Source organism: Fragaria vesca, unplaced genomic scaffold (genome assembly GCF_000184155.1).
Source record: "Fragaria vesca subsp. vesca unplaced genomic scaffold, FraVesHawaii_1.0 scf0513160_u, whole genome shotgun sequence".
NCBI classification, from domain to species: domain Eukaryota; kingdom Viridiplantae; phylum Streptophyta; class Magnoliopsida; order Rosales; family Rosaceae; genus Fragaria; species Fragaria vesca.
Window position 1 is genome coordinate 1748428 of NW_004443448.1, and position 23337 is coordinate 1771764.

A 23337-nucleotide genomic window follows, 5' to 3' on the forward strand; every position below is an offset into this window, starting at 1 on the left:
AATGTTTGCTTCGATAATTTATTTTATCCCTCGTGTCGATTCTACAAGCTTTTATTAACTGATTCCTTGTGTCAATCTTATAGTAATCGGCTTCAGTTATATATTCTTTGCACGGTGTCAATTTTGAATTGATTAGTGTATAGTGGCGTCTACTTCAATTATTTCATTTTGCGTGCATCATTTATTCATTATCATTTGTAGTTCATAATTCGTTTTTCTTACATGAAATTATTGATATATCTTTGCATGCAATTGATTTCAGATCCTCAATCCAACGATGACGCAGTTTCTCTTCAAGAAACAGTTGCATCGAAGCGATGTGGGAAGTGTGACTCGTATCTTGTTGCCAAAGGTTTGAACACCAATTTGCCAAGCTAGCTAACTAATAAATAATGAGATGCGCTCTATATTTGGTCATAATAAAACTGAAAAAGAACACAGAAAGAAGGGTGATATGAACCAAAGCATGTTGATGATAAACAAAACTAGTGTCATATATAGTGTTAAACAAAAGGAAAAAAAGAAACATATTCAGCAACTAAAAGGGCGATTGTAAAGAAAATTTATAAAACTTAAAACTTAGACTAAACGCATATACAGTAAGTTAAAATTTTAATCTCACGTACACTGTTCATGAACTTCTATATATCTTCAGTATGAGGTAGAAGAGCATCTACCATACCTCGTCTACAAAGAGGGAATATGGATGCATATGGATGACCTGGACTATTATAAAGTCTGGACTATCAAATTCAGGTTCGAATCACATTTATATATCTGACAACCATTTTCCGTTTAACATAAAAAAAAAAAAAAGTACCATAACATTCATATGATTTCAACATCGATCTCTCATTCACTACAGGTTTTGGAACAACAGCAACTCTGGCAGGATATACATTTTCGAAAACACGAGTGAGCCCTAGCTCTAACTTAATCTCACCATCCATGCCTCTCTTTTTTTCACAATGATTCATGCCTAGAAATTTGAGATCGATTGCGAACTCGTATATATTGATTTCATTATGATCGTAATATTACTATTTCAGAGGAATTCCTTACGAGCCATGGCTTAGGCGTTGGAGATTCGATTGAGGTGTTTAAAGATATCATGTCAGGATCCTTTGTAAGTGATCAACTATAGAATTAATTTGCCATATACACTAATGACTAATACATAGACCACCATGCGCGCACTCTCGATGAGCTACTTAAGCGCATGGCCGGCCAGTGTTTATCACATCATTAACTCGATCCTGAAATGCAGATAATAAGGGCTTCCAACACTTCAGGTGATCCGGGTTTGATTGATGAACAATGCTTAAGAAGGTCGAGGGAGAACGACAAGCACATGTTTCTGAATCAAGTAAGTGGATGTAACAACAAAGAGCAACCACAATCTGCGAAGAACACGTCCGAACAAGTAGGGCAAAGCAGCTCAGATGTTCCCAACAACCTACTCCCAATGGAGAACAATGCAGACGTTGTTCTAAATCAAGACCAGGTTGATGAGATCATTAGTACTGATGAAGAAGTACTACAACCAGCACAGCCGGCAGAATTGGCACAACCGGTACAACCAGCACAACCGGCGCCACCAGCACAAGATTGTGGTGGACAACAAGAAGAGAACACCATTGATAACGTCTTGAATGAAAGTTTTCCAACTCTTGATGACTTTGACTACTTGTATGCACTATTGGAATGGTAGATCAGATGGGGCAGCCCTTGGATTTATAACAACAGCCGCCATCTTCAGCGATCCAAATGTACAGAGAGACCATAACTGTTTCGCTCTCTGATTGAAAATCTCAAATATGGCTGGTAACGAAGAAGACTGTACTGTATATATATATATATATGTAATTATACATCTGCTATAATGTGTGTATAATCTGACAGAGGAGTTTGTATTATACGATCAATGAAATATTGTATAAAGCTTTGGCATGTGGACAACAAGCCCGTCTAGCTCAGTTGGTAGAGCGCAAGGCTCTTAACCTTGTGGTCGTGGGTTCGAGCCCCACGGTGGGCGTTTGTTTTCTCAATTTTACTTTTTACCGAATTCATTCCTCAATTTTATCTTCTCACTTTGATGGACTTAACTTATAAATATGCTTTGGAAGTTGGAACACTTGTTATTTCATGGTATCATGAAATTGGTATCACATGCCTTGAGACATTTCACGGTACCTCCATCTCTTTGGCCGTTGATGTGTGCTGAGCAGGATATATAGCATGCTAACAGAAGAACAAGTGCATTATTTCTTGACATCGCCATGGATATGCATATTAGAGACAATAAGTTATAAGAGCTAGCTCGTTGATGAGAATATGGTACAGCGTTCAGACTTGAGATCGTATATATACCATAGAATGAGGTCAATTAAGGATATCCCACCTTTGGTTGAGGCCGGAGAGAAACATACAGTTAATCCGTGTTTTATTTGGTTGAAAATAAAAAGAAAGTAAATAGATATACGTACATGTACATGAGACGATTAAGGAAATAGACAATATATTATAATTAATGATTTATGCAGCGCCACTTATATAATTGAGTAGTCCCGTTTACCTGGTGAACTTGGATTTAAACGTTAAATTTAAATGAGCTATAATCTAATGGCCATTTGTACAAATCTCTATGGTCAACTAGTGATCAGGTGAACATGATTGTATAATTAAGAGTATTGGCTATAAAAACTATCAACTCATTTTTTAATTTCGATCTGTTTCCAACACGAATAAGTCTTTGTTTTATACTGTCGATCTCCCCGATTTAGTACTTACTGCTCTCTCTTAAATTTGCTTCGGTATTAGGTAGCTCATATGTTGTAGGCTGCTTATCCGCTGTTGCAGTGTCCTCCATGTTTTGGTTCCTCGGTTTCTTTTTCACTCTTTTACCTTGTTTGCATGGGCTCAAGGTCTCTGTCTGGGACTTGAATTGTAAAACAATGGTCACGGAAAGAGGAGACAGAAAATTGTTATCTTTGTATACAGTCTCGCACTTAGACTTTCGCTTGGTAAATTGTCTTGCTGGTCTAGATCTTCAAGCAAGAACTTGTTTGCGCGCACTCTTTCATAGTAGAGTAATGCTTACAGACTTACACTTCAATTATCAATCTGTCAAAGAAAACAGAAGGATGGGTGGTTTGTTTTTTCTCTTTTTGGTCAGACAAGGATTATGATGGATATAAGGGGGTACACTACTCCTTCCATTTCTACTATCTTACAGGTACAATAATGAGTCATGATAAGAAAAACATGTAAATTACACACCTCAATACTTTGTAGTTCACAGTTTTATTGTATATATTTATCTTTTTATCACATGACGTAGTATGTGATGAGAAAATAGACACATAATTATATACAACCGGTGATAACTAACCATTATATTAATAGTTTAATTAAAAGTAGTTGAGCACAAATCCAACATTCACAGCGAGCTACCATGCATGAAAGCGTATATAATACACTCTGCCATAGAAAGTCAAGATCGAGAGGTGGGAGGAGATGCGATGTTCTATCTACGGGAGGTTATTTAGTTACGATATAACAGGATCGATAATGATCTCCTCATTAGTACACAGCGGAATGAAGAGGCAGAATAGCAAGTAATTTAGTCGGAGTTGCTATTAATTTTACACTACTTAAACATCTGATTCAGCCTGCGTTTAACCGCAAATAGTAGTCGATCAGTCCACAGAAACCCCTTCAAGTTACTGAACTTGATGTTTCTGGTTTGCCTGCAACAAAAAGGGTTCAAAAGATGACTTGCTACTACATACAGTTAATTAGTATATCAACTTTGTAATTGAGGGAAGTAGTCATAGAATTGCTTGTTTAAGAGCGCGCTTATTATAGAAAACCTCTTTATAATTTGCTGAGCTTATTAGAAGGTGAACAGGTTGTCAAATAGCTTCAGGCTGGTCTTCCATGTCCAAAAACAAATCTCTACCATCCTGTAATTGTATAGAGTCAAGTTTAGAACATCTACCATATATATTGAGAGATATGATGGTTTTCCTTCACAAATAATGTCCTAATTTACTTCTTAAATAAAGTGTCACTACCTGAGGGATCAGAGTGGCTTTCTGATCCTGTGTGAGCAAAAGGGAAGCAGAATCGCTTGGCGCACTGTCTGCAAAAGACATGAACGAGACAGAGCAAGACTCTGGCACAGACGACAACAGCCCCTGCTGGGACAGCATATATATCGTTTATAATGATGAAATTAAATCCTTCAGAGAATTTGGTGTGTACAAATTAAGCAAGTAATTAAATGTTAATAAGCTAAAACGTAAGTGTTTTGATGTTAACCGCAGTTCTAGTACCTCAGGAACACATGCATTTCTACTTGGATTCTGCTCACATTCAAATAGCGTGAGATTCACAAAAGCAACCTTTGCCGCAAGGGACTGAACAAGGAAATGAGGTCAGTTGCTAAGGAGTAATGAAACAGGACCAGGACCAGGACATAATCAAACCGCCATTGAGATCATCCACATTATACTTGTTAAGCAAGACTCTTACCTCTACTTGATTCTGTAGAAATTGAACATATTTGATGATCTCATCCAGTACATGAGCCTTGCCAGTTATCTACAATCATTAACAGAAAAAAAACACTCAACTATCACAGACAGTGATTAAACGCCTATAACATAAAATAAGTGTGCATTGATCGATTGGTATGCTAACCTTATCACATCCAGGAACAAGAGATTGCAAGAGCTTCATTCTCATACAGATTTTCGCTCTTCTTGCCTGCAAAAAACCATCCAAAAATTCTTAAGATTGTGAAACCATTTAGCAAGACATTCATGTAGAGCAGTGTGTGTGAGTGTACGTACCCTTTCCGCAAGGCTGTGATTATCGGTTGCTTCACCCCTTCTTGCCTTAACACGAACATAATCTTCTGTTTCAACTCCTTCAGTAGAAACTCTGCTCTTCTTCCTCTTCAGCCCCTTAACTTGATCCTGCTAGCCATGATTATTAACCCATGGAACATAAACTGATAAGCAAAACATGAGCTAGTACGTCATCAAAAATTCAAGTAGAAACAACCCGATTACCATTTTTGCTAGCTTCTTCTCTTCTTTTCTCCTCTAAGTTACCTCTGATAATGATTCATATGAACTAAGGGTGTACATATAGTAGTTTCACAGCGAGAGATTAACAGAACGGTCAATGCATGTGTACGTGGAATAGGTGAAAGTGACTGATCCAGAGGGAGCTGTTTCGAGAAGCGAGTTGTATTAATGAGTTTGCATGAATTTGGAGATGCAGGGGAATCTCCAGGAGGTTTTTTCTCCCAACTGGGGAGAAACGGGCGGTGATAAATCGTTGTGTTGCTTTCTTTCTGAAATAAGCGAGACATGTTCGTCGATCTTTTGGACACGAAATACGAGCCAGTTTCACCAGGGAGAGATATATATAGAGAAAAAGGCTGCAATTGGGTTTCAATCTTTGAATTGTAAGCACTCAAGAGTAAAGTAGTTCCTTGCTGAGAGGTACAAATCATAAATTTACAGTACCTGAGAAGAGGAGTGGGCTAGATTCCATTTAATGAACAAGCTTTGTATGGCTCTATGTTTATAATAGCTATGGGCACAGAAACGTACATCTGTGGCACCACCACATCAAAGAATCATAAATTCATAATGCTCTTGTCATAAATTCCAAATACCAAATTTGTACTTGAGGTTATTGATTCCCCTATTTTATGAACGTTACAAAACAAAAATGATTATATTTGGTTTCACATGCGGTAACGAATTCTATGTTAGATCAAATGAAGCCTCTACCTGATTAATAGTAACAGCGTAGCCAGCATAGGGCCAGGAGGTTCAACTGACCCTTCTCAACTTGTTACCATGCTGTTGATTTGTTGAAATTTTCTTACTTTTTAGTACATATATGTAGTATCATTACACTTATTATTGACCCCTATGACAACATCGAAAATAGAAGCCAAACCAATTTACTTGCATTTTTTTCTAAATTCTCGACTCAAAAGAATACTATATATATTTATTGGCTTGTAAATGTTATATTTTCCTTTTATTTTCTTCTTATGCTCAGCCTTAGTATTATTTCTTTTTGAGTTAATGGAAGACTACCGCTTGTCCTTAACCACTTATTTAATTTCTCATAATGTCTTGTAAGATTTACTTCTTAGTTTACATGGTTAGTCCAATTAGGCATTAGTTTCAGTTTTTACCATGCATCATAAACATTTTGGGATTAAGTTATATAGTATCATACACTATTTGCAATTTACTGTAAATCTCACAACCTAGTTCTAGAATAATTTTCATGCTTAATATAAGCTATTTATATTTTGACCCTCCTATAAAGGATTTATGGCTACGCTACTAGTACTACCACCATTAGGGTTTAGAGACCTTCTTTAATTCTGATCTACACGCAGTTATTCACCATACTCGTACATACAAATAATTAAATTTTACTTTAAAAAGTTAAAATTTACTAAAAGGTTGACTAGCTTGTGACCCCATACATTATTTGATACGGGTGTCCTTTAAAACAATATATTCACAATGTATGTGTATATACTTCACATAACTTCCATTCAAAATGTTACTATTAAAAGAGCCAGCATTGATTCATAATCATTTCAGACCAAAATTTAGAAAAATCTCCCCTGTATACCGTTAGACAGTACAAGGCTCTTTTGCATCATAAATACCCAAATATCTACTCACTTCCTACAAATGCATACTAGGGCAGCCCTCCTACCCAAGTTCTTCCTCCACCAAATGAAGAAATTATCCATAATCGCCAAAAAAGAATATTTCTTGCGGGTACTTAAAATAGAAAGCAGAAGAACCAATTTGTTACGGCTTAGAAATACTTGGCACATGGCTGTCGCTTGTGGACTATGACATTGAGGATCAAAATGGCCTTTGGTGATCAGTCGTGTATTGCCTTACATTAATTACGTACTTGGTACTTTGGGAGTTTGGGGGAATCGGGGTCTGTCATCCTTCTCACTTCTCAGTCGTGTATCTGTAGCTTTCTATTTCCGTCCTTCGTATTAATTAGCTCCACAAGCCTAAATCAATCTTTCATATTATTTTTGTTTGCAATATACTTTTCCACTATTTTGATCATTATGATCAAATAAACAAATATATCAATGGCTAACGTCTATTTATTAAAAAACAAAAAACAACTGATATTCTACAACGATTACATCATATTACTTCTTTTCAACTTCGTAAGAGAATTAGACAACCATAAAAAAACAACCATCCCTTATCTTGTAAGAAAAATTTGATGTCTTATCGGACTTATCTTGTAAGAAAATTAGACATCAAATTTTCGTCTTAAGCAATACTCATGCCTTAATCCAACTCCTAATTAAAAAAAAAACGAACAGGGCTGGGCGGCCATGCCATGAGCCACAACGAGCCCCAGTGACTCACAACTCACAAACATCAACCGCACCCAGAAATTTTCTAATGTCATAAAAAGCTCACCAGATCCGTGACGTGTACGGTCCGGATTCAAAGTCCTCCCCCCCAGCACTAGATTCCCTCGTCCGTATAACCCTTTTCTTTCTCTCTCTTCAATCTCTGGTGTACTCTCTCTATCTTCGTCTTTCTTCTTCTTCTTCTTCTCGATCCGAAGCCGCGCCAATAATCCCCAGATCGAGATCTCGTCACAGATCCACCAACTTCAATAAATCTCCCCTCTTTTTTCTCTTCTCTTCGAATCCGTGGCGCTAAATTTCAGATCTTTGGCGAAAATTAAAGGAGGCAAAATTAACCTAAAAGATTAAACCAATTGACGATTTTTTAATTTTTTGCTGTGTTTGCTGAGAGTGGAAAGATTTGTGTATATATGATCGTTGGTGGATCGAATTGTTTTGGGTGGAACAATATGATGGGAAGAGATGAGAGTAGCAGAGAAGTTGTTGACGTTGAAGAAGGTGAAATTCCCGATTCGAATTCAGTGGAGGAGATCAGTGAGGAGGATTTTGTGAAGCAGGAATCCAAGGCTGTTGAGCCGAAATCCAATGGAGGAAGTGGAGATGGAGCTAGGTTTTGGACGTTTCATGAAGTCCTCGCCCATCCGCACTTTCGCGGCATCGGCGGCGGCGGTCTGGCTAACCTGGCTTGGGCTCAGGCCGTGCAGAATAAACCGTTCAATGACCTCCTTGTGAAGTTGGATTCCGACGAGAAATCGAAGCAGCAGCAGCAGCAGAGATCGTCGGTGAGCTCCGGCAATGAGAAAGTGGTGATTATTGACAGTGGCGATGAGATGGATGTGGAGAAGGAGGAGGAGGAGTTGGAGGAGGGGGAGATTGGTTTTGATTCGGAGTGCGGCGATAATGACAAGGCGGCTGGTAGTGTTGGGAATGGGGTGTGGGAGAAGCGAGTGAACTTGCTAAGGGAAGCATTGGAGTCTCTGACTATTACTGAGGCCGAGAAGTAAGTGAAGTGATTGTTTTTTTTCGAATCTGTTTGGAGTGGATTGACCGCAATGATCGCGGAATTTGAATTTGATCTTGAGGGAAATGTATTGTCTGAGGTTGATTGTTGTTGGTTGATGTTTTTGCAGATCATTTGGGGATGTATGTCACCGGTTTCTTGACAGTTTGGAAAGCTTGCGAGGAGTGCTTTCAGAGATAAATGTGTCGACTAAAGAAGCTCTTGTTCAGCAGTTGTTCAATGCTGTACGAGCTATTAGCTCTGTAAGCCTCCCAAGATTTTATCACGTTGTTAGTGCTTTCTCTAAATATTTCGGAAGTCTGGTTATTGAAGTTGTTGCTGTTTCTTGCAGGTGTTCCGCTCCATGAGCGCGGACCAGAAGGAGCAGAATAAAGATGTTCTATCAAGGTTTGTGTTAGTGTTTATGCTCATTAGTTCATCAATATAATATTTTTTTTAAAGCCATGTTTCGTGTAGTTACTTGCTTTGTCTTGTTTTTGTTAACAGGATACTTTCTTCTGCAAAGAGTGATCCTTCTCCTTTTCCTGCAGAGCAGCTAAAAGAGGTGTGCTTTTTTATGTTAACGTAGTTCAGGAACATTTCACAGTCCTTGTTTGCAATCAGTTTAGCTGATTGTTGGTATGCCAGGAAGTACTGACGTTGAACATTTTTATTTTCCAGATTGAAGTGATGAGTTCCTCTATGGATTCCCCTCAAACTAAAGCAGGTACTAAGGAGAATGGGATACAGTGTATCAATGGGGTTTATAAAACGGATTCTGATACTTCAGGTGCAAATGCCAGTCATGTGTTCACTTATGCAGCTAATACCGGGTCAGATACACAGGTATCTGTGGTCCATAGCAATCCAAATATATCATCTGAAGTCCCAAGATCAGGATCATCTAGTTTTAAGGGTAGGGGACTGATGCTACCCCTCTTAGACCTTCACATGGATCATGATGAAGATAGCCTTCCATCTCCTACACGAGAACCACCAGCATGTTTTCCTGCCCAGAAACCAGTGGTTGTTGAGAATGGGATGGTAAAAAAATCAGGGTGGGAGACAGCTCGGGCGGCCCTAGATGTAGAAGGTTCAAAAATGCATGTTTATGAAACTGAGGCTCTTAAGGCTGTTTCTAGCTATCAACAAAAGTTTAGTCGCAATTCTTTTTTGACGAGTGAACTTCCAAGCCCGACTCCTTCAGAAGAGGAAGGTGATAATGGGGATGATGCTGCTGTTGGGGAGGTATCTAGTTCTTCTGCGTCTAATAATGTGAGAACTCCACAACCCCCCGTTTCGGGTCGTCAAGTTGTTTCTTCTGTTCCTGCTACCACCCTCCCAGGTAGCTCTGGCATGCATGGACTAATTACTGCAAAAACTGCATCACCTGTGAGTTTGGGTTCTAATATGCCCAATAAATCTTCAGCTAAGAGTAGAGACCCTAGGCTTCGATTTGCCAATTCTGATGCTGGTGCTTTGACCCTTAACCAACAGTCCTCAATTCAAGTGCATAATGCACCTAAAGTGGATTCTGTTATCACATTAAGCTCAAGAAAGCATAAATCCCCTGAGGATTCGAATTTTGATGGTCCTGAATCAAAAAGACAAAGGGGTGCAAACTCAGTGGTTGGTTGGGGTGCAAAAACTTCTTTTGGAAATGGTGTCTGGTTGGAAGACGGCAGTAGTGTCGGACCTCATTTAATTAACAGGAATCAGACCGTGGAGAAGAAAGAAGCTGATCCCAGAAAAATGGTTAATGTTTCAAGTTCTCCTGGTACTGTAGAGGGCAATTCCAATGGCCAAAATACTGCCAATGAGAAGGTGCCGTTAGTGGCCCCAAGCTTGGTTTCCTTGCCTGCAATATTTAAAGATATTGCTGTCAATCCAACCATGTTGGTTAACATACTTAAGTTAGCAGAAGCTCAGCAGAACGCTGCTGCTCCTGCTCGTAAAGAAAGTTTGACATATCCTCCAAGCTCAAGTTCAATCCCTGGAACTGCTGCATTAGTGAATGATCCATCAAAGACATCTGGAGCTTTGCTGACGCCAACCATTTGTTCACAAAAAACTCCAACGGTGTGTGCTTACTTGTATCCCTTTGATATGCATACACTTCTTTTGCTATTATCCTATTAGTTCATAATCTCTCGGATACAGTTTAAGTTACTGTTCACTAGTTAGGTGAGGAAAGTTCTTTGGTCAGTAGTTTGGTGAAAGTCCCTTCTTCTGTTATAATGTCTTTCCTTTGGCAGAGTTATTCGATATCTTCTTTTTTTGCTAATTAATTTCTCAAATCCTTTTATAGGTTACATATTTATTTATTTACAAATCTTGCAGGATGAGGCAGGAAAAATCCGCATGAAACTTCGGGATCCTCGTCGACTTCTTCATGGTAATGCACTTCAAAATAGTGGAAGCGTGGGACATGAACAGTCAAGAAATATTGTACCCCCATTGTCAAGCAGTCAGGCAAACAATGATGATATGAATGGGAAAAAGCAAGATAGTCAGGCAGATAACAATTCAGTAACTTCACAGTCAGGGGCTCTAGGAGCCCCTGATATTGCTAGCCAATTCACCAAGAATCTTAAAAATATTGCTGATATTATCTCTGTTTCCCAAGTCTCAACAAGTCCAGCAACACCTTCTCAGAATCTATCTACGGAACTGATTTCAATCAACCCAGACAACGTTGATCTGAAAGCTGAGGAACAGCATACTGGAAGTATTTCTGCATCTGTACCAACTGCAGCTGGTGCATCTCGTTCACCGGCCACGTGGGGAGATGTTGAACATCTATTTGAAGGATATGATGACAAGCAAAAAGCAGCTATCCAAAGAGAGAGAGCAAGAAGGATAGAAGAACAGAAGAAAATGTTTGCAGCACACAAGCTGTGCCTTGTGCTGGATCTAGATCACACCCTTCTTAATTCAGCTAAGGTAACGTCATCGTGACGTATGGAAATGGTCTTTTGTGACCAATTGTTCTGAAGGGTTGTTACTTACATAATTTTGTTGTCACTCAGTTTGTAGAAGTCGATCCAGTGCATGATGAAATTTTGAGAAAGAAAGAGGAACAGGATCGTAAAGAGCCACAAAGACATCTCTTCCGGTTTCAACATATGGGAATGTGGACCAAATTGCGGCCTGGGGTGTGGAAATTTTTAGAGAAGGTAAGTTTGTCTTTATATTGGTCTTGACAGAAATCCTTGTTTTTATATTATCTTTGAAAGTTGAACAATTTTTGCCGCCTTGGACATCAGGCTAGTCATCTTTTTGAGATGCATCTTTACACTATGGGGAACAAGTTATATGCTACAGAAATGGCAAAAGTGTTAGATCCAACAGGCGCTCTTTTTGCTGGACGAGTTATTTCTAGAGGTGATGATGGGGATCCTTATGATGGTGATGAAAGAGTTCCTAAGAGTAAGGATCTGGAAGGAGTTTTGGGTATGGAATCAGCCGTTGTAATTATAGATGATTCTGTGAGGGTCTGGCCGCATAACAAACTGAATTTGATAGTTGTAGAAAGGTAACTGTGCTCTTAAATTAAATTGAAGATTTAGTTTCTGAGTGATAGCATGTTGGATGGCATCCTTGCTTGCATTGGAGTCTTATGCATTTGTGCATTGATGGTGTACAGGTATACCTACTTTCCTTGTAGCAGACGGCAGTTTGGGCTTCTAGGTCCTTCCCTTCTTGAGATAGATCATGATGAGAGACATGAAGATGGAACTCTGGCATCCTCATTGGCGGTGATGACTGCTTTCAACTTTTTCTGAGATTGCAAAAATTTGGCGACTTCTTTGCTGATTACATGTTTTTGTGCTTCTATAGGTTATTGAAAAGATACATCAGATCTTTTTCTCCCATCCTTCCCTAGATGAAGCAGATGTTAGAAATATTCTGGCTTCTGAGCAGCAAAAGATTTTGGGTGGTTGTCGTATAGTATTTAGCAGGGTGTTTCCAGTTGGTGAGGTAAATCCCCACCTACATCCTTTGTGGCAAACAGCTGAACAGTTTGGTGCTGTGTGCACCAACCAGATAGATGATCAGGTTACCCATGTAGTTGCCAATTCCCTTGGGACTGACAAGGTAGGTGTTTCTAATACTCTGATGTCAGAACTGTACCTAATGCTTTGAACTTTGGTGTGTTGCCCTCTCTGCCGCTTTCTCTATGTATGACATTAATTGGTTTGAGCAGGTGAATTGGGCTCTTTCTTCTGGAAAATATGTTGTGCATCCTGGCTGGTGAGCATGATATGCTTTATTTGTTTCTGTTTTATATAAAATCACATTGCATTTTGGTTCTGACGTTCTCTTTTCCCATTTTTATCTGTCCAGGGTGGAAGCTTCAGCTTTGCTTTATCGGAGGGCAAATGAGCAAGATTTTGCCATTAAATCGTAAAGAACCACATTCTAACCCTTTTGGTAAACTAAAACTGATGTGAACATAGGCTCACGAATCACCTTGGAGTCGTGACAGAACTCCAACCTTAGGTCTGGTCATGCGGGAGTTGAGTTGGGCTTGACCTGACACTGCTTGGCCTTGTTTTGATTCGTATGTCCACCCATTAATTGGCAATTGCACCCTAAAATTGCCTCGCCAATCCTCCCAAGCATATGAAACAGCCCTGAGCCTAAAATATTGCTGTCATGGTGGGGCTGTCTCCTGAAGAATAATGAAGTAGTAATCGTGGTGGTTTGAGCATGGTGATTGTGATTTGGTTCGGAGCATTGTTCCCCTAACAGGTTTCTTCTTGAAAAATCCTGAGAGACCAGATTCCCTTGACAACTTCCAGCCATTAGATGTATATAGCCAGTGAGTTTGTGGATCCAAAACGTAAAATAAGAGGCTGAAATCGGAACTGCTCGGAGACGATGCGGAGGGAGGGATAAGGAAGTGCCTCCCTAACTTGGAAGAGGGACTGGTTCGGATTTGAACTTGGTGTGGTGGAATCATAGTTGACTGGGGCTGGTTGGCTAACTTTCTATTCAACTCTAGTCCCAACCTAACTAAATTGGTTTTGCAAAAAGAAAACATGGGGCATAAGTTGGTAAAAGAAATTTACTACACAGAGATAGAATAGTGTCTTTGCTGGTTTTGACCTTCGGTTTCTTATGTTTTTACCATGTAGTCGATAATGACAAGTTTTTTTACTGAAGACAGAAAAGTTGTTGCCGGTCTTCGACCTTGTCCGTTGCTTAAGCTAGGTAAACTTCTTACATATATCACTTGAATAGAGACCTGGAAGGAATTTTCCCTATAACAACTGGAGTTCGAGGCAAGGGTATCCTACGAGGTCTTCTAATCCAATCGATTTCAAATGATGATGACACATAAAAGGGTTAAGGGGGTTTATGAAGCTACTGGAAGTACTTGATAGTAGCTACAATGAAAAACTGATTTCGAAGTTATAGGGCCAGAGGAAAATTGGCAGTTCATTTGTTCAGATTTGACAGCAGCATTAACAGGAAACATTTGAATGACATTGATTAACTATCAGAATTCAGAAGTAGAGGCTACCAGTGTCACTTGTACTGAAACTTCAAAGATACATGACCAGTAGCAGAGTTCTGGTTATTGCGATTCAGCAATGCCAGTCTCCACCTCTCATGGAAATCATCCATCCCCCTCCTCGCAGTCGAATCACAACACCCTCTAAACCTCAATCTCCTACCTTAATTGTTACTACAATCCCATGCTCATTGTTTGCGTTGCGGTTGGTAGCAACGCAAGTAACATTTGTAGTTGGTGCCATGATGGAAGGTCTTTGACACTACTACAATGGATGGTTATGGAACTCTGGTCATAGTGTCGACTAGAAATGTAACTTGTCACCAACTATTAGACATTTAGACAACAAGATGGAGCATATACAGAACATTTAGGGTGATAGGAATGTGAAGTAAAACTTGCTGGAGTTGCCTCGAATGACTTTTTATCTCAATAGTGCAGAACAACCCTATTGCCAAAACAACTCGTACTTGTCTAAAAGTTTATTTTCAGAGGACTGTAAAGGGACAAATGAATTTGAAGATCAATACCAAATTTAGGCTCAAGTGTTAGTATGTCAGCCTCTCGTTCTAATGTATATCGAATTTCCATTCTTGCACAAGGTTAACACTATATTTTACTTCCCTACAAGTTCCAAAATTTACTAGTGATTGACCTTATTAGTTGTCATCTACGATACAGAGAAAAAATAGATTTTTGGTCACCTAAACTAACTTGTTTAAATGATAGCCGGAGAGACTTTCCTAAATCATTAAAGCGAGAAGAACATTTGTGGGATTTACATATAATGTATTAAGTTTTTGACTTCCAAGATAACACATACGAATGGTTTTATACTTTGAATACAAACCTTCAAAAAAAAACTTCTTGGTTCCAGTCTTCCTGATATAATTCCATCAAAATTGACCATATTTACAAGGTGCATGAATGGATACAATGCATAATCGATCTCAAACATTTTGTTGGATTAGAACGAATTGATCATGTGAGATGTTCGAGTTGCAACTAATTGATCATTTCGCCAAATACTAGTATTTATTTCTTATTGATGGTAATAAAGGGTATTTACTTGTATTAAAGGATGATTTTTTTTTCCTTTTTATTGCTATATTTATATATAGGCAACAATTAAAATCTCACAAGATGTTAGCCAAGATTTAATCCTTTCTTTTTTTTCTTTTTTCTTTTCCAAGTCAACAGTCCACGTACAGTAAATAGAGATTCAAAAGGAATCACAATTCACTAAGGCTGTCAAGTTTTGGCAAGTCCTTTGTTTTGTCCTCGAATTTAGGCCGTGATTGTCCATATAAAAATACCAAATAGGGTTTCTTATCTGATCAATATATAGGAGGAGATCGATTACTGAGAAAGACAATGGCGAACTCAAAAGAGACATCGACGTCCATGGACAAAGAAGACCACGCTGTGGCTTTTACTTGGTGGAGGGACAGTCATAATCGTCCTCATCATTCTCAGTGGCTTCAAGCTACCCTCTCCGGTTTGTACTTATCTTTCTGAGTGCTCGGATTTAGGGTTTAGACCACAAGCTGAGTTTTGTCTGGTTGATTTGTTGATTTTGTTCACTATGCGTTTATATATGCTTCTCTCCTTTCTTCCATGCCTGGATTTGCCCTAGACTTTCCTGCACGCTAAGAATTTGATGGTTTCTGATCCTTAGCAATATGGAGTTTAAGGATGCAACCCTCATTCCCATTACTTTATCTTCATGGATTAATATTAGCTCGCTTCAATGCTCGTCATGATTGATATGAAAAACTGGGGGATAAGCAAAAAATAAAAAATAAAAATTGTCTCAAATAATAGTCAGACATGATTTAATTCCCCAGTTTTGATTGAAAACTTGGGGACTCGAAGCTGCTGCCACACTTACTCCTTAGCATGAATATTTGATTTTGTTCCTGTTGTCTTGTGGCATTCCAAGACATTTGTATGAGTATTTAAGTGTATTTACATATATGATTCATTATTTATACGAGTTGAAATTGAATTGCATGTTACGGATATGAAGAAGTGAATTATTACATGGAAACATGGTTATGGTGATGATATATTATTGCAGATTTGGATGAGAAGACTCAACTGATGCTGGATATTATTCAAGAAGATGGAGATTCATTTGCAAGGAGAGCTGAGATGTTTTTCAAAAAAAAACCTGAGCTGATAACCAGGTTGGAAGATTTGTACAAATCGTACCGTTCTCTAGCTGAGAACTACGATCAGCTAAGATCTGAACTGATTCAAGCTGCTCAGCTGAGATCCTTGTCTTCATTAGACTGCATCAAAGTGCAAACCATCCAAAAATGCGAGAAGGAAATCTCGGGATACTTGAAACTCAAGGCAATACCAAACAGTACCATTGAAACTGAAACCACATGCAGCTCTGATGATGCTAACTTTCATGAGTACCTGCCTAGAAGGCTGGATGATAGGTTGGTGTTGATGAGTAATGAGCGGAAGGACTCCTCAGCTAGCAGTGATAAGGCTATGGAGGCCAGAGGACTGAATGGCAACATGGACGAGACATTACGCAGTTTAGAGAAGGCGAAAATTTTGGAGGAAAGGGTGTCAGAACTGATTGATGAAAACACGCATCAGCAGGAGACACTGATATCGAATATTAAGGATAAGAGTGATACAATCAAGAAGCTAAAGGAAGAGAACAGGATTTTGAGAGCTCAGATGGCAAGAGCAATCGATACGAAGAAAACCGAACTTCCAAGGTCCAAGTCCAAATTAGGGCCTTTTTTCATTGGAAGGCTTACAGGATGCACTCGATCTCCTTAACTTGTTTCAATTGACTTTGAATGTGTATTATCTATATATCTACTATCATCCCGGTAGAATTGTTTGGTAAATTTATCACATAAGTTTTCGTTCACTAGTTTGTTGACAAACATTGAACAGCTTTTTCTGGGTTACACACACTTACGATTGTTCTTGTTTCGAAAATCTGTGTATCCTCTTAATACAGATTGGTTCGCATCCATTGTGCTTTTGTTTGTTCTCGGTTAGTTTTTTCTTTCTTGCCGGTTAATGATAGTGTTTTTGAGAATGATAGTTTTTAATCTATGTTAAACAATTAAATTAAGTCGCAAGTTTATTGTTAGATATTCGATCATCAAAATATAACAAAAATCTAAGATGAGTGATTGTTACGTTTCTCGCACATTCTAAAAAATATTTCAAAAAAATATACTTAAACGCGTTCTGCTTATGTGTATGACATGTCGAGAGATCGTTGTGCGTATGTATAAGACATGTCGAGAGTTCTTTGTAAATGATTCATGCTTAGGTGACACGATCGAATTACCAAGAAAAAAAAAACTCAAATTACCAAATAAAATGGGACATTTTTACTATACATATATGTATAACATACATTAAGTCGTGAGCCGTCCGATCGTCTTGAATTTTGAATTGCTAAACAATCAGACAACTCACGGTTTAATGTATGTCATACAAATGTGTATAACAGCTGAACCCAATAAAAAAAAATATACCCGGTGTCAATAAGGAAATTTCCAAAAATCACCGTCTTTCTTATTCGGGGTAAACAGAAAATGACCGCCACCATAATTTAACCACATCTTTAAACATAGTCACTCAGAGACTGCGGTCTCTTTAATCTAAATCTCTCTCAGACTCTGAGTCTAATAAAGACTCCGAGCATAGAGCATTCGTGTCCGCGACGATCTAGCTCCACCAGATACTCCCCCACACTAGTGACATCACTACTCCGATGGACCGGACTCGCCGGACCGATAGCCCGGTCTACACTCGCCAATGGACAACCGACTCCCCCACCGCCACATCCCCCGCAATGTCTCCGGTGCGTGGCCACCACGCGCGCTCCTCCTCCGCCAGCGGCATCTCCAACATCAAACGCACTCAGAACTTCGCCGCCAAGGCCGCCGCTCAGCGCCTCGCGCAGGTCATGGCCTCGCAGAACACCGGTGATGACGACGACGAAGATGACGACGATCTCGGTTTCCGCTACAGTGCTCCGCCGCCGTTCTCTCTCTCCAGAAATGCCAACAGTCCAGGCGCTAAGCCCGCCGTCCCCTCCGGGAGAACCACTTCTACTAGATCGGCTTCTCCCGCGGTAAATTTCTCTCACTTGGATTTTAGTTTTTTTTTACTTTTTACTGTGGTGATAGTTAGGATCGAAATGCAATTGAGTTCTGGTAGTACATTGCTCTGTGTTTTCTGATTTAAACCGGCATTATCATAGATTCTGCTGTGTTCAGTTTGATAATGTTGATTTTTGATACAGTAGTATATGTACAACTCTGCTATTGTTAATTTGATTGTTGAAGAATGGATGTGTGCCGTGTGATTAGTTGGCTCGGAACTTGGACGAAGCTGTATCGGTTCGCTCAACGTCGGCTGGAAGGGCTCTTCGTACAGCAGCACCTCCGTTGGTGCCACCTCGAACAACCTTGAGGACCGCAACGTCTATGCCACCGTTGGACCCTCCTACCATAACTAGGAAAAAAGAGAACAGGTAACAGAAGAATTATACAATGACATTTTGATAATGGTTTTCGAGCATTTTGAACACATGCCTGCAATGTAAAAGGCTAATGTCTTGCTAATAGGATCTTTTTAGGCCTGATACAATGACCCTGATTTTAGATGGAAAAGTAGATTTCTTATGGCTTTTGGAAAAACTTATGCAGTTTGCCCTGCCAGCTATAGCCGACAAGTTTAGGATTAGGTGATACTACGATTTGAACGTAATTGATGGGTTTATTGCAGATTCTTATCCGAAGCAGGAAATAACAAATCAAAAGATTCAGGAGATCTACGTGAGCCTTCTGCACTGCGTGATGAAGTACGAAAACAAATCGCATTTATTTGAGTACTTCTGCGTCCAAAATGTCTCATTGTATCTATATTTTAAAGATATTAGAAGGCTATTATTTTTTTTCCTTTCCTTGAATTGAATTTTGGGTAACTATTTCATTGCAGGTGGAAGTGCTACTAGAAGAGAAGGAAAATAATCTTGATAAGGTGCACAAATTTCCCCTTGCTTTCTCTGCACTTAGTAATCAAGTGTAGTTGAGCTTATTTTTAACTTGTTGCAAAATTTCCTATAGCTCCGGCATGAAGAAGAGAGATGTGAGGAAGCAGAAGCCAGAGTTAGGGAACTTGAAAAACAGGTAATTGCCTCACATTAAGCTGCGTCATAATGTTTTGATGGGGCTTTGATAATGGATGACAGCTGTCTGCAAATCTTCAGGTTGCTGCTCTTGAAGAAGGTGTGTCATTGGAAGCTAAACTTTTAAGCAGGTATGCTTATGTTCAAATAACATTCATGCATGCCTTTTATCTCTCAGTCATTTTCTTTATTGATAGTACTTATACTTACTTTGTAGGAAAGAAGCCGACTTGCGAAAAAAAGAGGTAATTAAGGAATAATTTTTTTTTTTCATATTTCAAAATTCCTTGTTCATAACTCAAATATGGGTATGACTGTATGAGTGCTACTTGTAGTTGTTCATAGGATGCTCCGAGCACATTCCTTTCCTTTTAACACTTTAAGGAGGCTTTTTCCTCTTTATAGGCTGCTCTCAAAGATTTAAAACAACAACCAAAGGGTGGAGTTTCTGCACAGGCCGCATCTCTTCGGTCTGAAGTGGAGGTAACTATGCCATGATACCTTTCCAGCCTAGTTAAAGAATTGCTGAATCTGGAGCATAACTGAATGTTGTTTGATTCAGAAAGCAAAAGAAGCAAATGCAGCTATTATGGAACAACTACATGGAGCTGAATCTGAAGTTAAAGCCCTTCGATCCATGACTCAAAGAATGGTGCTGACTCAAAAAGAGATGGTAATGCCTCTGGGTACCTGCCTGGAACCTATTAGTAGTCATCTAAGGTTTAATTGTTAAATCTGCTTTTCAGGAAGAAGTAGTTCTGAAGCGATGTTGGTTAGCACGTAACTGGGGCTTGGCTTCAAGATACGGTATTCTACATCTTTATTTATTTCTAGTAGAGAAAGCAATGTCATCTATGGATGATTCTTAAAATATTATTCGGACAAATCATTGCCTATCAATAGCATAAGTTTAACTACTTGTTTCTTTTCAAAAAAAAAAAAACATTAGTTTAACTACTAACCATCTTTACAAGACAACTAAAAGAAAGCTACCTTCAGCAATGAAAGCTTCTTTTTTTTTTTTTGTATCATTGGACTTTATGGTTCTCAGCTACAGTGTTTCACTCTATCTTACACAAATTTTATTATGTCTTTAGGTATTTGTGCAGATATTGCAGTATCCAAGTACGAACATTGGTCTTCCTTAGCTCCTCTACCATTTGAGGTCGTTGTATCTGCCGGACAAAAAGCCAAGGAGGAATCATGGGAAAAAGGTGAGTAACTATCTTGTGCTTTCAGTTGGCTTATGTTTTTCTGGTTTTCAGTAGTGATAGGAGTAGTTTACCAGGGTTTAATACTACTTTAATTGAAACAGGTGATGATGATCCTGACAAAAGAAACAAACTTGTTCAGGACTTGAATGATTTAACTGGAGAAGGAAACATTGAGAGTATGCTTGCAGTTGAGATGGGATTGAAGGAGCTTGCTTTCCTGAAGGTAATACATTGCTCTCCTTTCATTTATATATTGTTCTCTCTTTGCAGTTTCCCAAATAAAACATCAGGCATTAACAATATCATGTGTCTTTACATTGCTGTTATGTTCTCTTTTGGTAATGTAGTGCCTTGTTGTTAATATGTGTCATGGTTAATATAATGAAGGTCGAGGAGAATATTGTGCTTGCATTAGCCGAACAGCGACGATCAAACTCTGCTCGGCTATCCTTCTCGGGTATGCATTCTACTTCTACCTCTTGGGCATGTGTGGTTCAATATTCTAATGATTGCTAGCCAATCCAACTGTCCTGATACATAACTGATATTTTCAGATATGAAATCACCATCCGATCCAAAGTTTATGGAGGCAATTGGTATGTCTTTCTTATTCCTCTATATCAAACGTACTGTATTCCGATAACAAAGAAATGAACATAAGAATCTGTGTAGTTCATTCTAGAACAACAATTAATAACCATGCATCAGCATGCAATAAATTTACCTCGACAGAATGTGCATTTATGGAAAGATCATGTGCTGACTGTTGTTAATGTGCCATGATGCAATTCTAAGCACTAATTTCTCCACTGTGTGATAATGACCTGAATGTGTTCAATTGTTTTGTTGCAGAGTTGAGTCCAGAGGAGTCTGAAGATGTTCTATTCAAGGAGGTATGAAATTTCATTTGAGCTGAATTTGTATCTCATTCAGTTAATAACATACCTGTGTATACAATTAAATCTGCCCTATAATTGCAATAAGTATGACTTTCATGGTTGAAAGAACATTTTGTTTCAGGTGAGTCCTTTGTCCTAATTGGGTCTTATAAATGAGCTTGATTTCATCAGCCTTTGCCGTACACTGTTTAAGCACTATATTGACCATATTCTTTTTCCATACATGTCACTTCATAACATGGCTCCTCTAATAGAATAAAGCTAACTATTTCAAGCCGTACAGTGTGGTTCAAAGTCTCTCGTCATAACATGGTTTAAAGTCACTAGTCCTTTAATAATGTTTTAAGTCACGAACATCCTAGTTCACATACTTCTTATGATCTATTTTCCACATTGAATTTCTGCAATGGAATTTCTTATAACATTCAGCTTTAACAGGCTTGGCTTACTTACTTTTGGAGAAGAGCCAAAGTTCTTGGAATAGAGGAGAACATTGCCAAAGAAAGAGTTCAGTTTTGGATTAACCGCAGTGGGCATGCACCATCTTCACATGATGCTGTTGATGGTAATATTACTAATATATATCCTAGTGTCATATGCTTAACTTCCCTGTTTAGTAATGCTCAACTCCCCAACTCCCTCTTTGGGGCCTTTTCACTGGTTGTGCATGCTCAGTCAATCAGTTGTTTGTCCCGTCCTTGAAATGTCACTGATTCAATCTTTAAGATAGTCTCAGCAGAATAGCTTCACTGATTTTCACTAGTCATCACAAAAATTCATGCTCTATATTTTTAGTTCTGATTGGATTCTTGCTTCCGTGTGTTGACAGTTGAGGAAGGGCTTATGGAACTCAGGAAACTGGGGATTGAGCACAGGCTTTGGGAAGAATCGCGCAAGACAATTGACCAAGACTCTTCCACGGTAAAAGCGGCTTCATAGTTAAGATCCATTGGTACACATGAAAACTGGAGTTCTTTTTTTTTCTTTCTTTCTTTTTATACATCTTTTTCCACTCACTGAGGCCTGATGGTACCTTTTCGGTCATTAATTTGTGCCTTCAAAGGGCATCTGTAAGTCCTTATTACAAATGTATATAATGTATTCAAATATACCAATTTTGTGTGACTTCCACTCTAATTGTACCATTTACAATCTACAAGGTTAATTATCATTAATGTGGCATTGAACTAGTTTGAAACAGCATAACCACCGAAGACTCATTTCTAATACTTAACCACCGAAAGTCTGAAACAATAACTTGGTGTATAACTGTATTGTCTGTATATTGCTGGTCCGTGTGGTTTGTTGGCCTTAAGCAACTCTCTAGGTCTCTTCAGTTCGACTAGCATAAAGAGGTTTAACCGGGTGTATTTTTTTTTTATGAATAAATGTAACGTCAAGAAAGAGGAAATACTCTAATCCGAAACCACAGAACAAAAGCTTTTGGTAACATGAAAGACAAAGCTAAAGGGGATATACAAATCTATGCTTCAATAAACATTTATTCAAATATATCCAAGTTAATTAGTTCGAACCTGAAGGTCTTCGTCTTGGCGTCGAGCTCCTTGCCCACATTAACCACCTCCAGGGTCTCGCGTGTATGGTTGTCAAGGACTGGGTGCTCTTACAAACTCAATTGGCGTAATATTAACCATGTAAATCAGACAGATCATATTAGGTGCTATGCGTTCCTCACGGATGATGCGATTTTCCATTACCCCGTAAACCTAAATGAGGAGTCGAAGGCAAAGATCAGGAAGAGCAAACCATAATTTCAATATCAATTCTTTATTCTCCTCATCCACAAACTCAGCTGTTTTGACTCCTTAGACGAGAGACAAACTAATTCGATCAGATTAAAGAGATTTACATGTTCATAATGCACAAAAGGAACTTAATTAGCATTGATTTTATTCAAAAATTATACATTTTAGTATGTACCATCCGTTTCATTGCAGCATTTCATTATGTTTTTTGCATATTGAGGTTCGATGTGTTATACCCTAACATGTCGGCACATAATTTATAAAACATAAACAGACACAACTAACATGTTTTG

The 23337-nt window shown here is 38.7% G+C and overlaps 4 protein-coding genes and 1 non-coding gene across 5 annotated transcripts; 4 read left to right on the plus strand and 1 right to left on the minus strand.

Moving 5' to 3' along the window:
* The first annotated feature begins 1962 nt into the window (after positions 1-1962).
* TRNAK-CUU lies at positions 1963-2035 on the plus strand. Its single transcript has one exon. It is a non-coding gene; the product is annotated as a tRNA-Lys (tRNA).
* Positions 2036-3704: 1669 nt separating this feature from the next.
* Positions 3705-4763, minus strand: LOC101300977. Its single transcript, XM_004310084.1, has 6 exons — positions 4705-4763; positions 4537-4605; positions 4338-4421; positions 4077-4199; positions 3873-3965; positions 3705-3749 (listed from the first exon to the last, which is right to left on the minus strand). The coding sequence occupies exons 1-5, from the start codon at positions 4747-4749 to the stop codon at positions 3915-3917; spliced, it is 372 nt and encodes a 123-aa protein (XP_004310132.1). The 5' UTR covers positions 4750-4763; the 3' UTR covers positions 3705-3749; positions 3873-3914.
* A 3151-nt stretch (positions 4764-7914) lies between these two features.
* On the plus strand, positions 7915-14320 carry LOC101313382 (RNA polymerase II C-terminal domain phosphatase-like 3-like). Its single transcript, XM_004310191.1, has 12 exons — positions 7915-8462; positions 8593-8725; positions 8815-8870; positions 8970-9027; positions 9144-10541; positions 10803-11405; positions 11492-11638; positions 11729-11997; positions 12109-12220; positions 12303-12560; positions 12670-12716; positions 12810-14320. Exons 1-12 carry the CDS (start codon positions 7915-7917, stop codon positions 12871-12873), a joined length of 3693 nt encoding a protein of 1230 aa, XP_004310239.1. The 3' UTR covers positions 12874-14320.
* A 1037-nt stretch (positions 14321-15357) lies between these two features.
* LOC101313673 lies at positions 15358-16788 on the plus strand. Its single transcript, XM_004310192.1, has 2 exons — positions 15358-15481; positions 16064-16788. The coding sequence occupies exons 1-2, from the start codon at positions 15358-15360 to the stop codon at positions 16786-16788; spliced, it is 849 nt and encodes a 282-aa protein (XP_004310240.1).
* Positions 16789-17658: 870 nt separating this feature from the next.
* On the plus strand, positions 17659-22389 carry LOC101301260. The gene is made up of 17 exons (XM_004310085.1): positions 17659-18106; positions 18345-18508; positions 18763-18838; positions 18976-19017; positions 19104-19166; positions 19247-19296; positions 19383-19410; positions 19571-19648; positions 19728-19838; positions 19912-19972; positions 20263-20379; positions 20481-20602; positions 20767-20836; positions 20934-20975; positions 21232-21272; positions 21717-21843; positions 22108-22389. Exons 1-17 carry the CDS (start codon positions 17744-17746, stop codon positions 22215-22217), a joined length of 1665 nt encoding a protein of 554 aa, XP_004310133.1. The 5' UTR covers positions 17659-17743; the 3' UTR covers positions 22218-22389.
* The last annotated feature ends 948 nt before the right edge of the window (positions 22390-23337 follow it).

Bases quoted from the DNA above. Each gene is read 5' to 3' on its own strand.
- LOC101300977 (XM_004310084.1), bottom strand. From the start codon at position 4,749: ATGAGAATGAAGCTCTTGCAATCTCTTGTTCCTGGATGTGATAAG. The intron at 4,422-4,536 runs GTAAGAGTCTTG...TTCCTTGTTCAG, and splicing joins TTCTACAGAATCAAGTAGAG to TCCCTTGCGGCAAAGGTTGC. The intron at 4,200-4,337 runs GTACTAGAACTG...CTGTCCCAGCAG, and splicing joins GAAATGCATGTGTTCCTGAG to GGGCTGTTGTCGTCTGTGCC.
- LOC101313382 (XM_004310191.1), top strand. From the start codon at position 7,915: ATGGGAAGAGATGAGAGTAGCAGAGAAGTTGTTGACGTTGAAGAAGGT. The intron at 8,871-8,969 runs GTTTGTGTTAGT...TTTTGTTAACAG, and splicing joins AATAAAGATGTTCTATCAAG to GATACTTTCTTCTGCAAAGA. The intron at 11,639-11,728 runs GTAAGTTTGTCT...CTTGGACATCAG, and splicing joins TGTGGAAATTTTTAGAGAAG to GCTAGTCATCTTTTTGAGAT.
- LOC101313673 (XM_004310192.1), top strand. From the start codon at position 15,358: ATGGCGAACTCAAAAGAGACATCGACGTCCATGGACAAAGAAGACCAC. The intron at 15,482-16,063 runs GTTTGTACTTAT...ATATTATTGCAG, and splicing joins GCTTCAAGCTACCCTCTCCG to ATTTGGATGAGAAGACTCAA.
- LOC101301260 (XM_004310085.1), top strand. From the start codon at position 17,744: ATGGACCGGACTCGCCGGACCGATAGCCCGGTCTACACTCGCCAATGG. The intron at 19,018-19,103 runs GTGCACAAATTT...AATTTCCTATAG, and splicing joins AGGAAAATAATCTTGATAAG to CTCCGGCATGAAGAAGAGAG. The intron at 20,380-20,480 runs GTGAGTAACTAT...TAATTGAAACAG, and splicing joins GGAGGAATCATGGGAAAAAG to GTGATGATGATCCTGACAAA.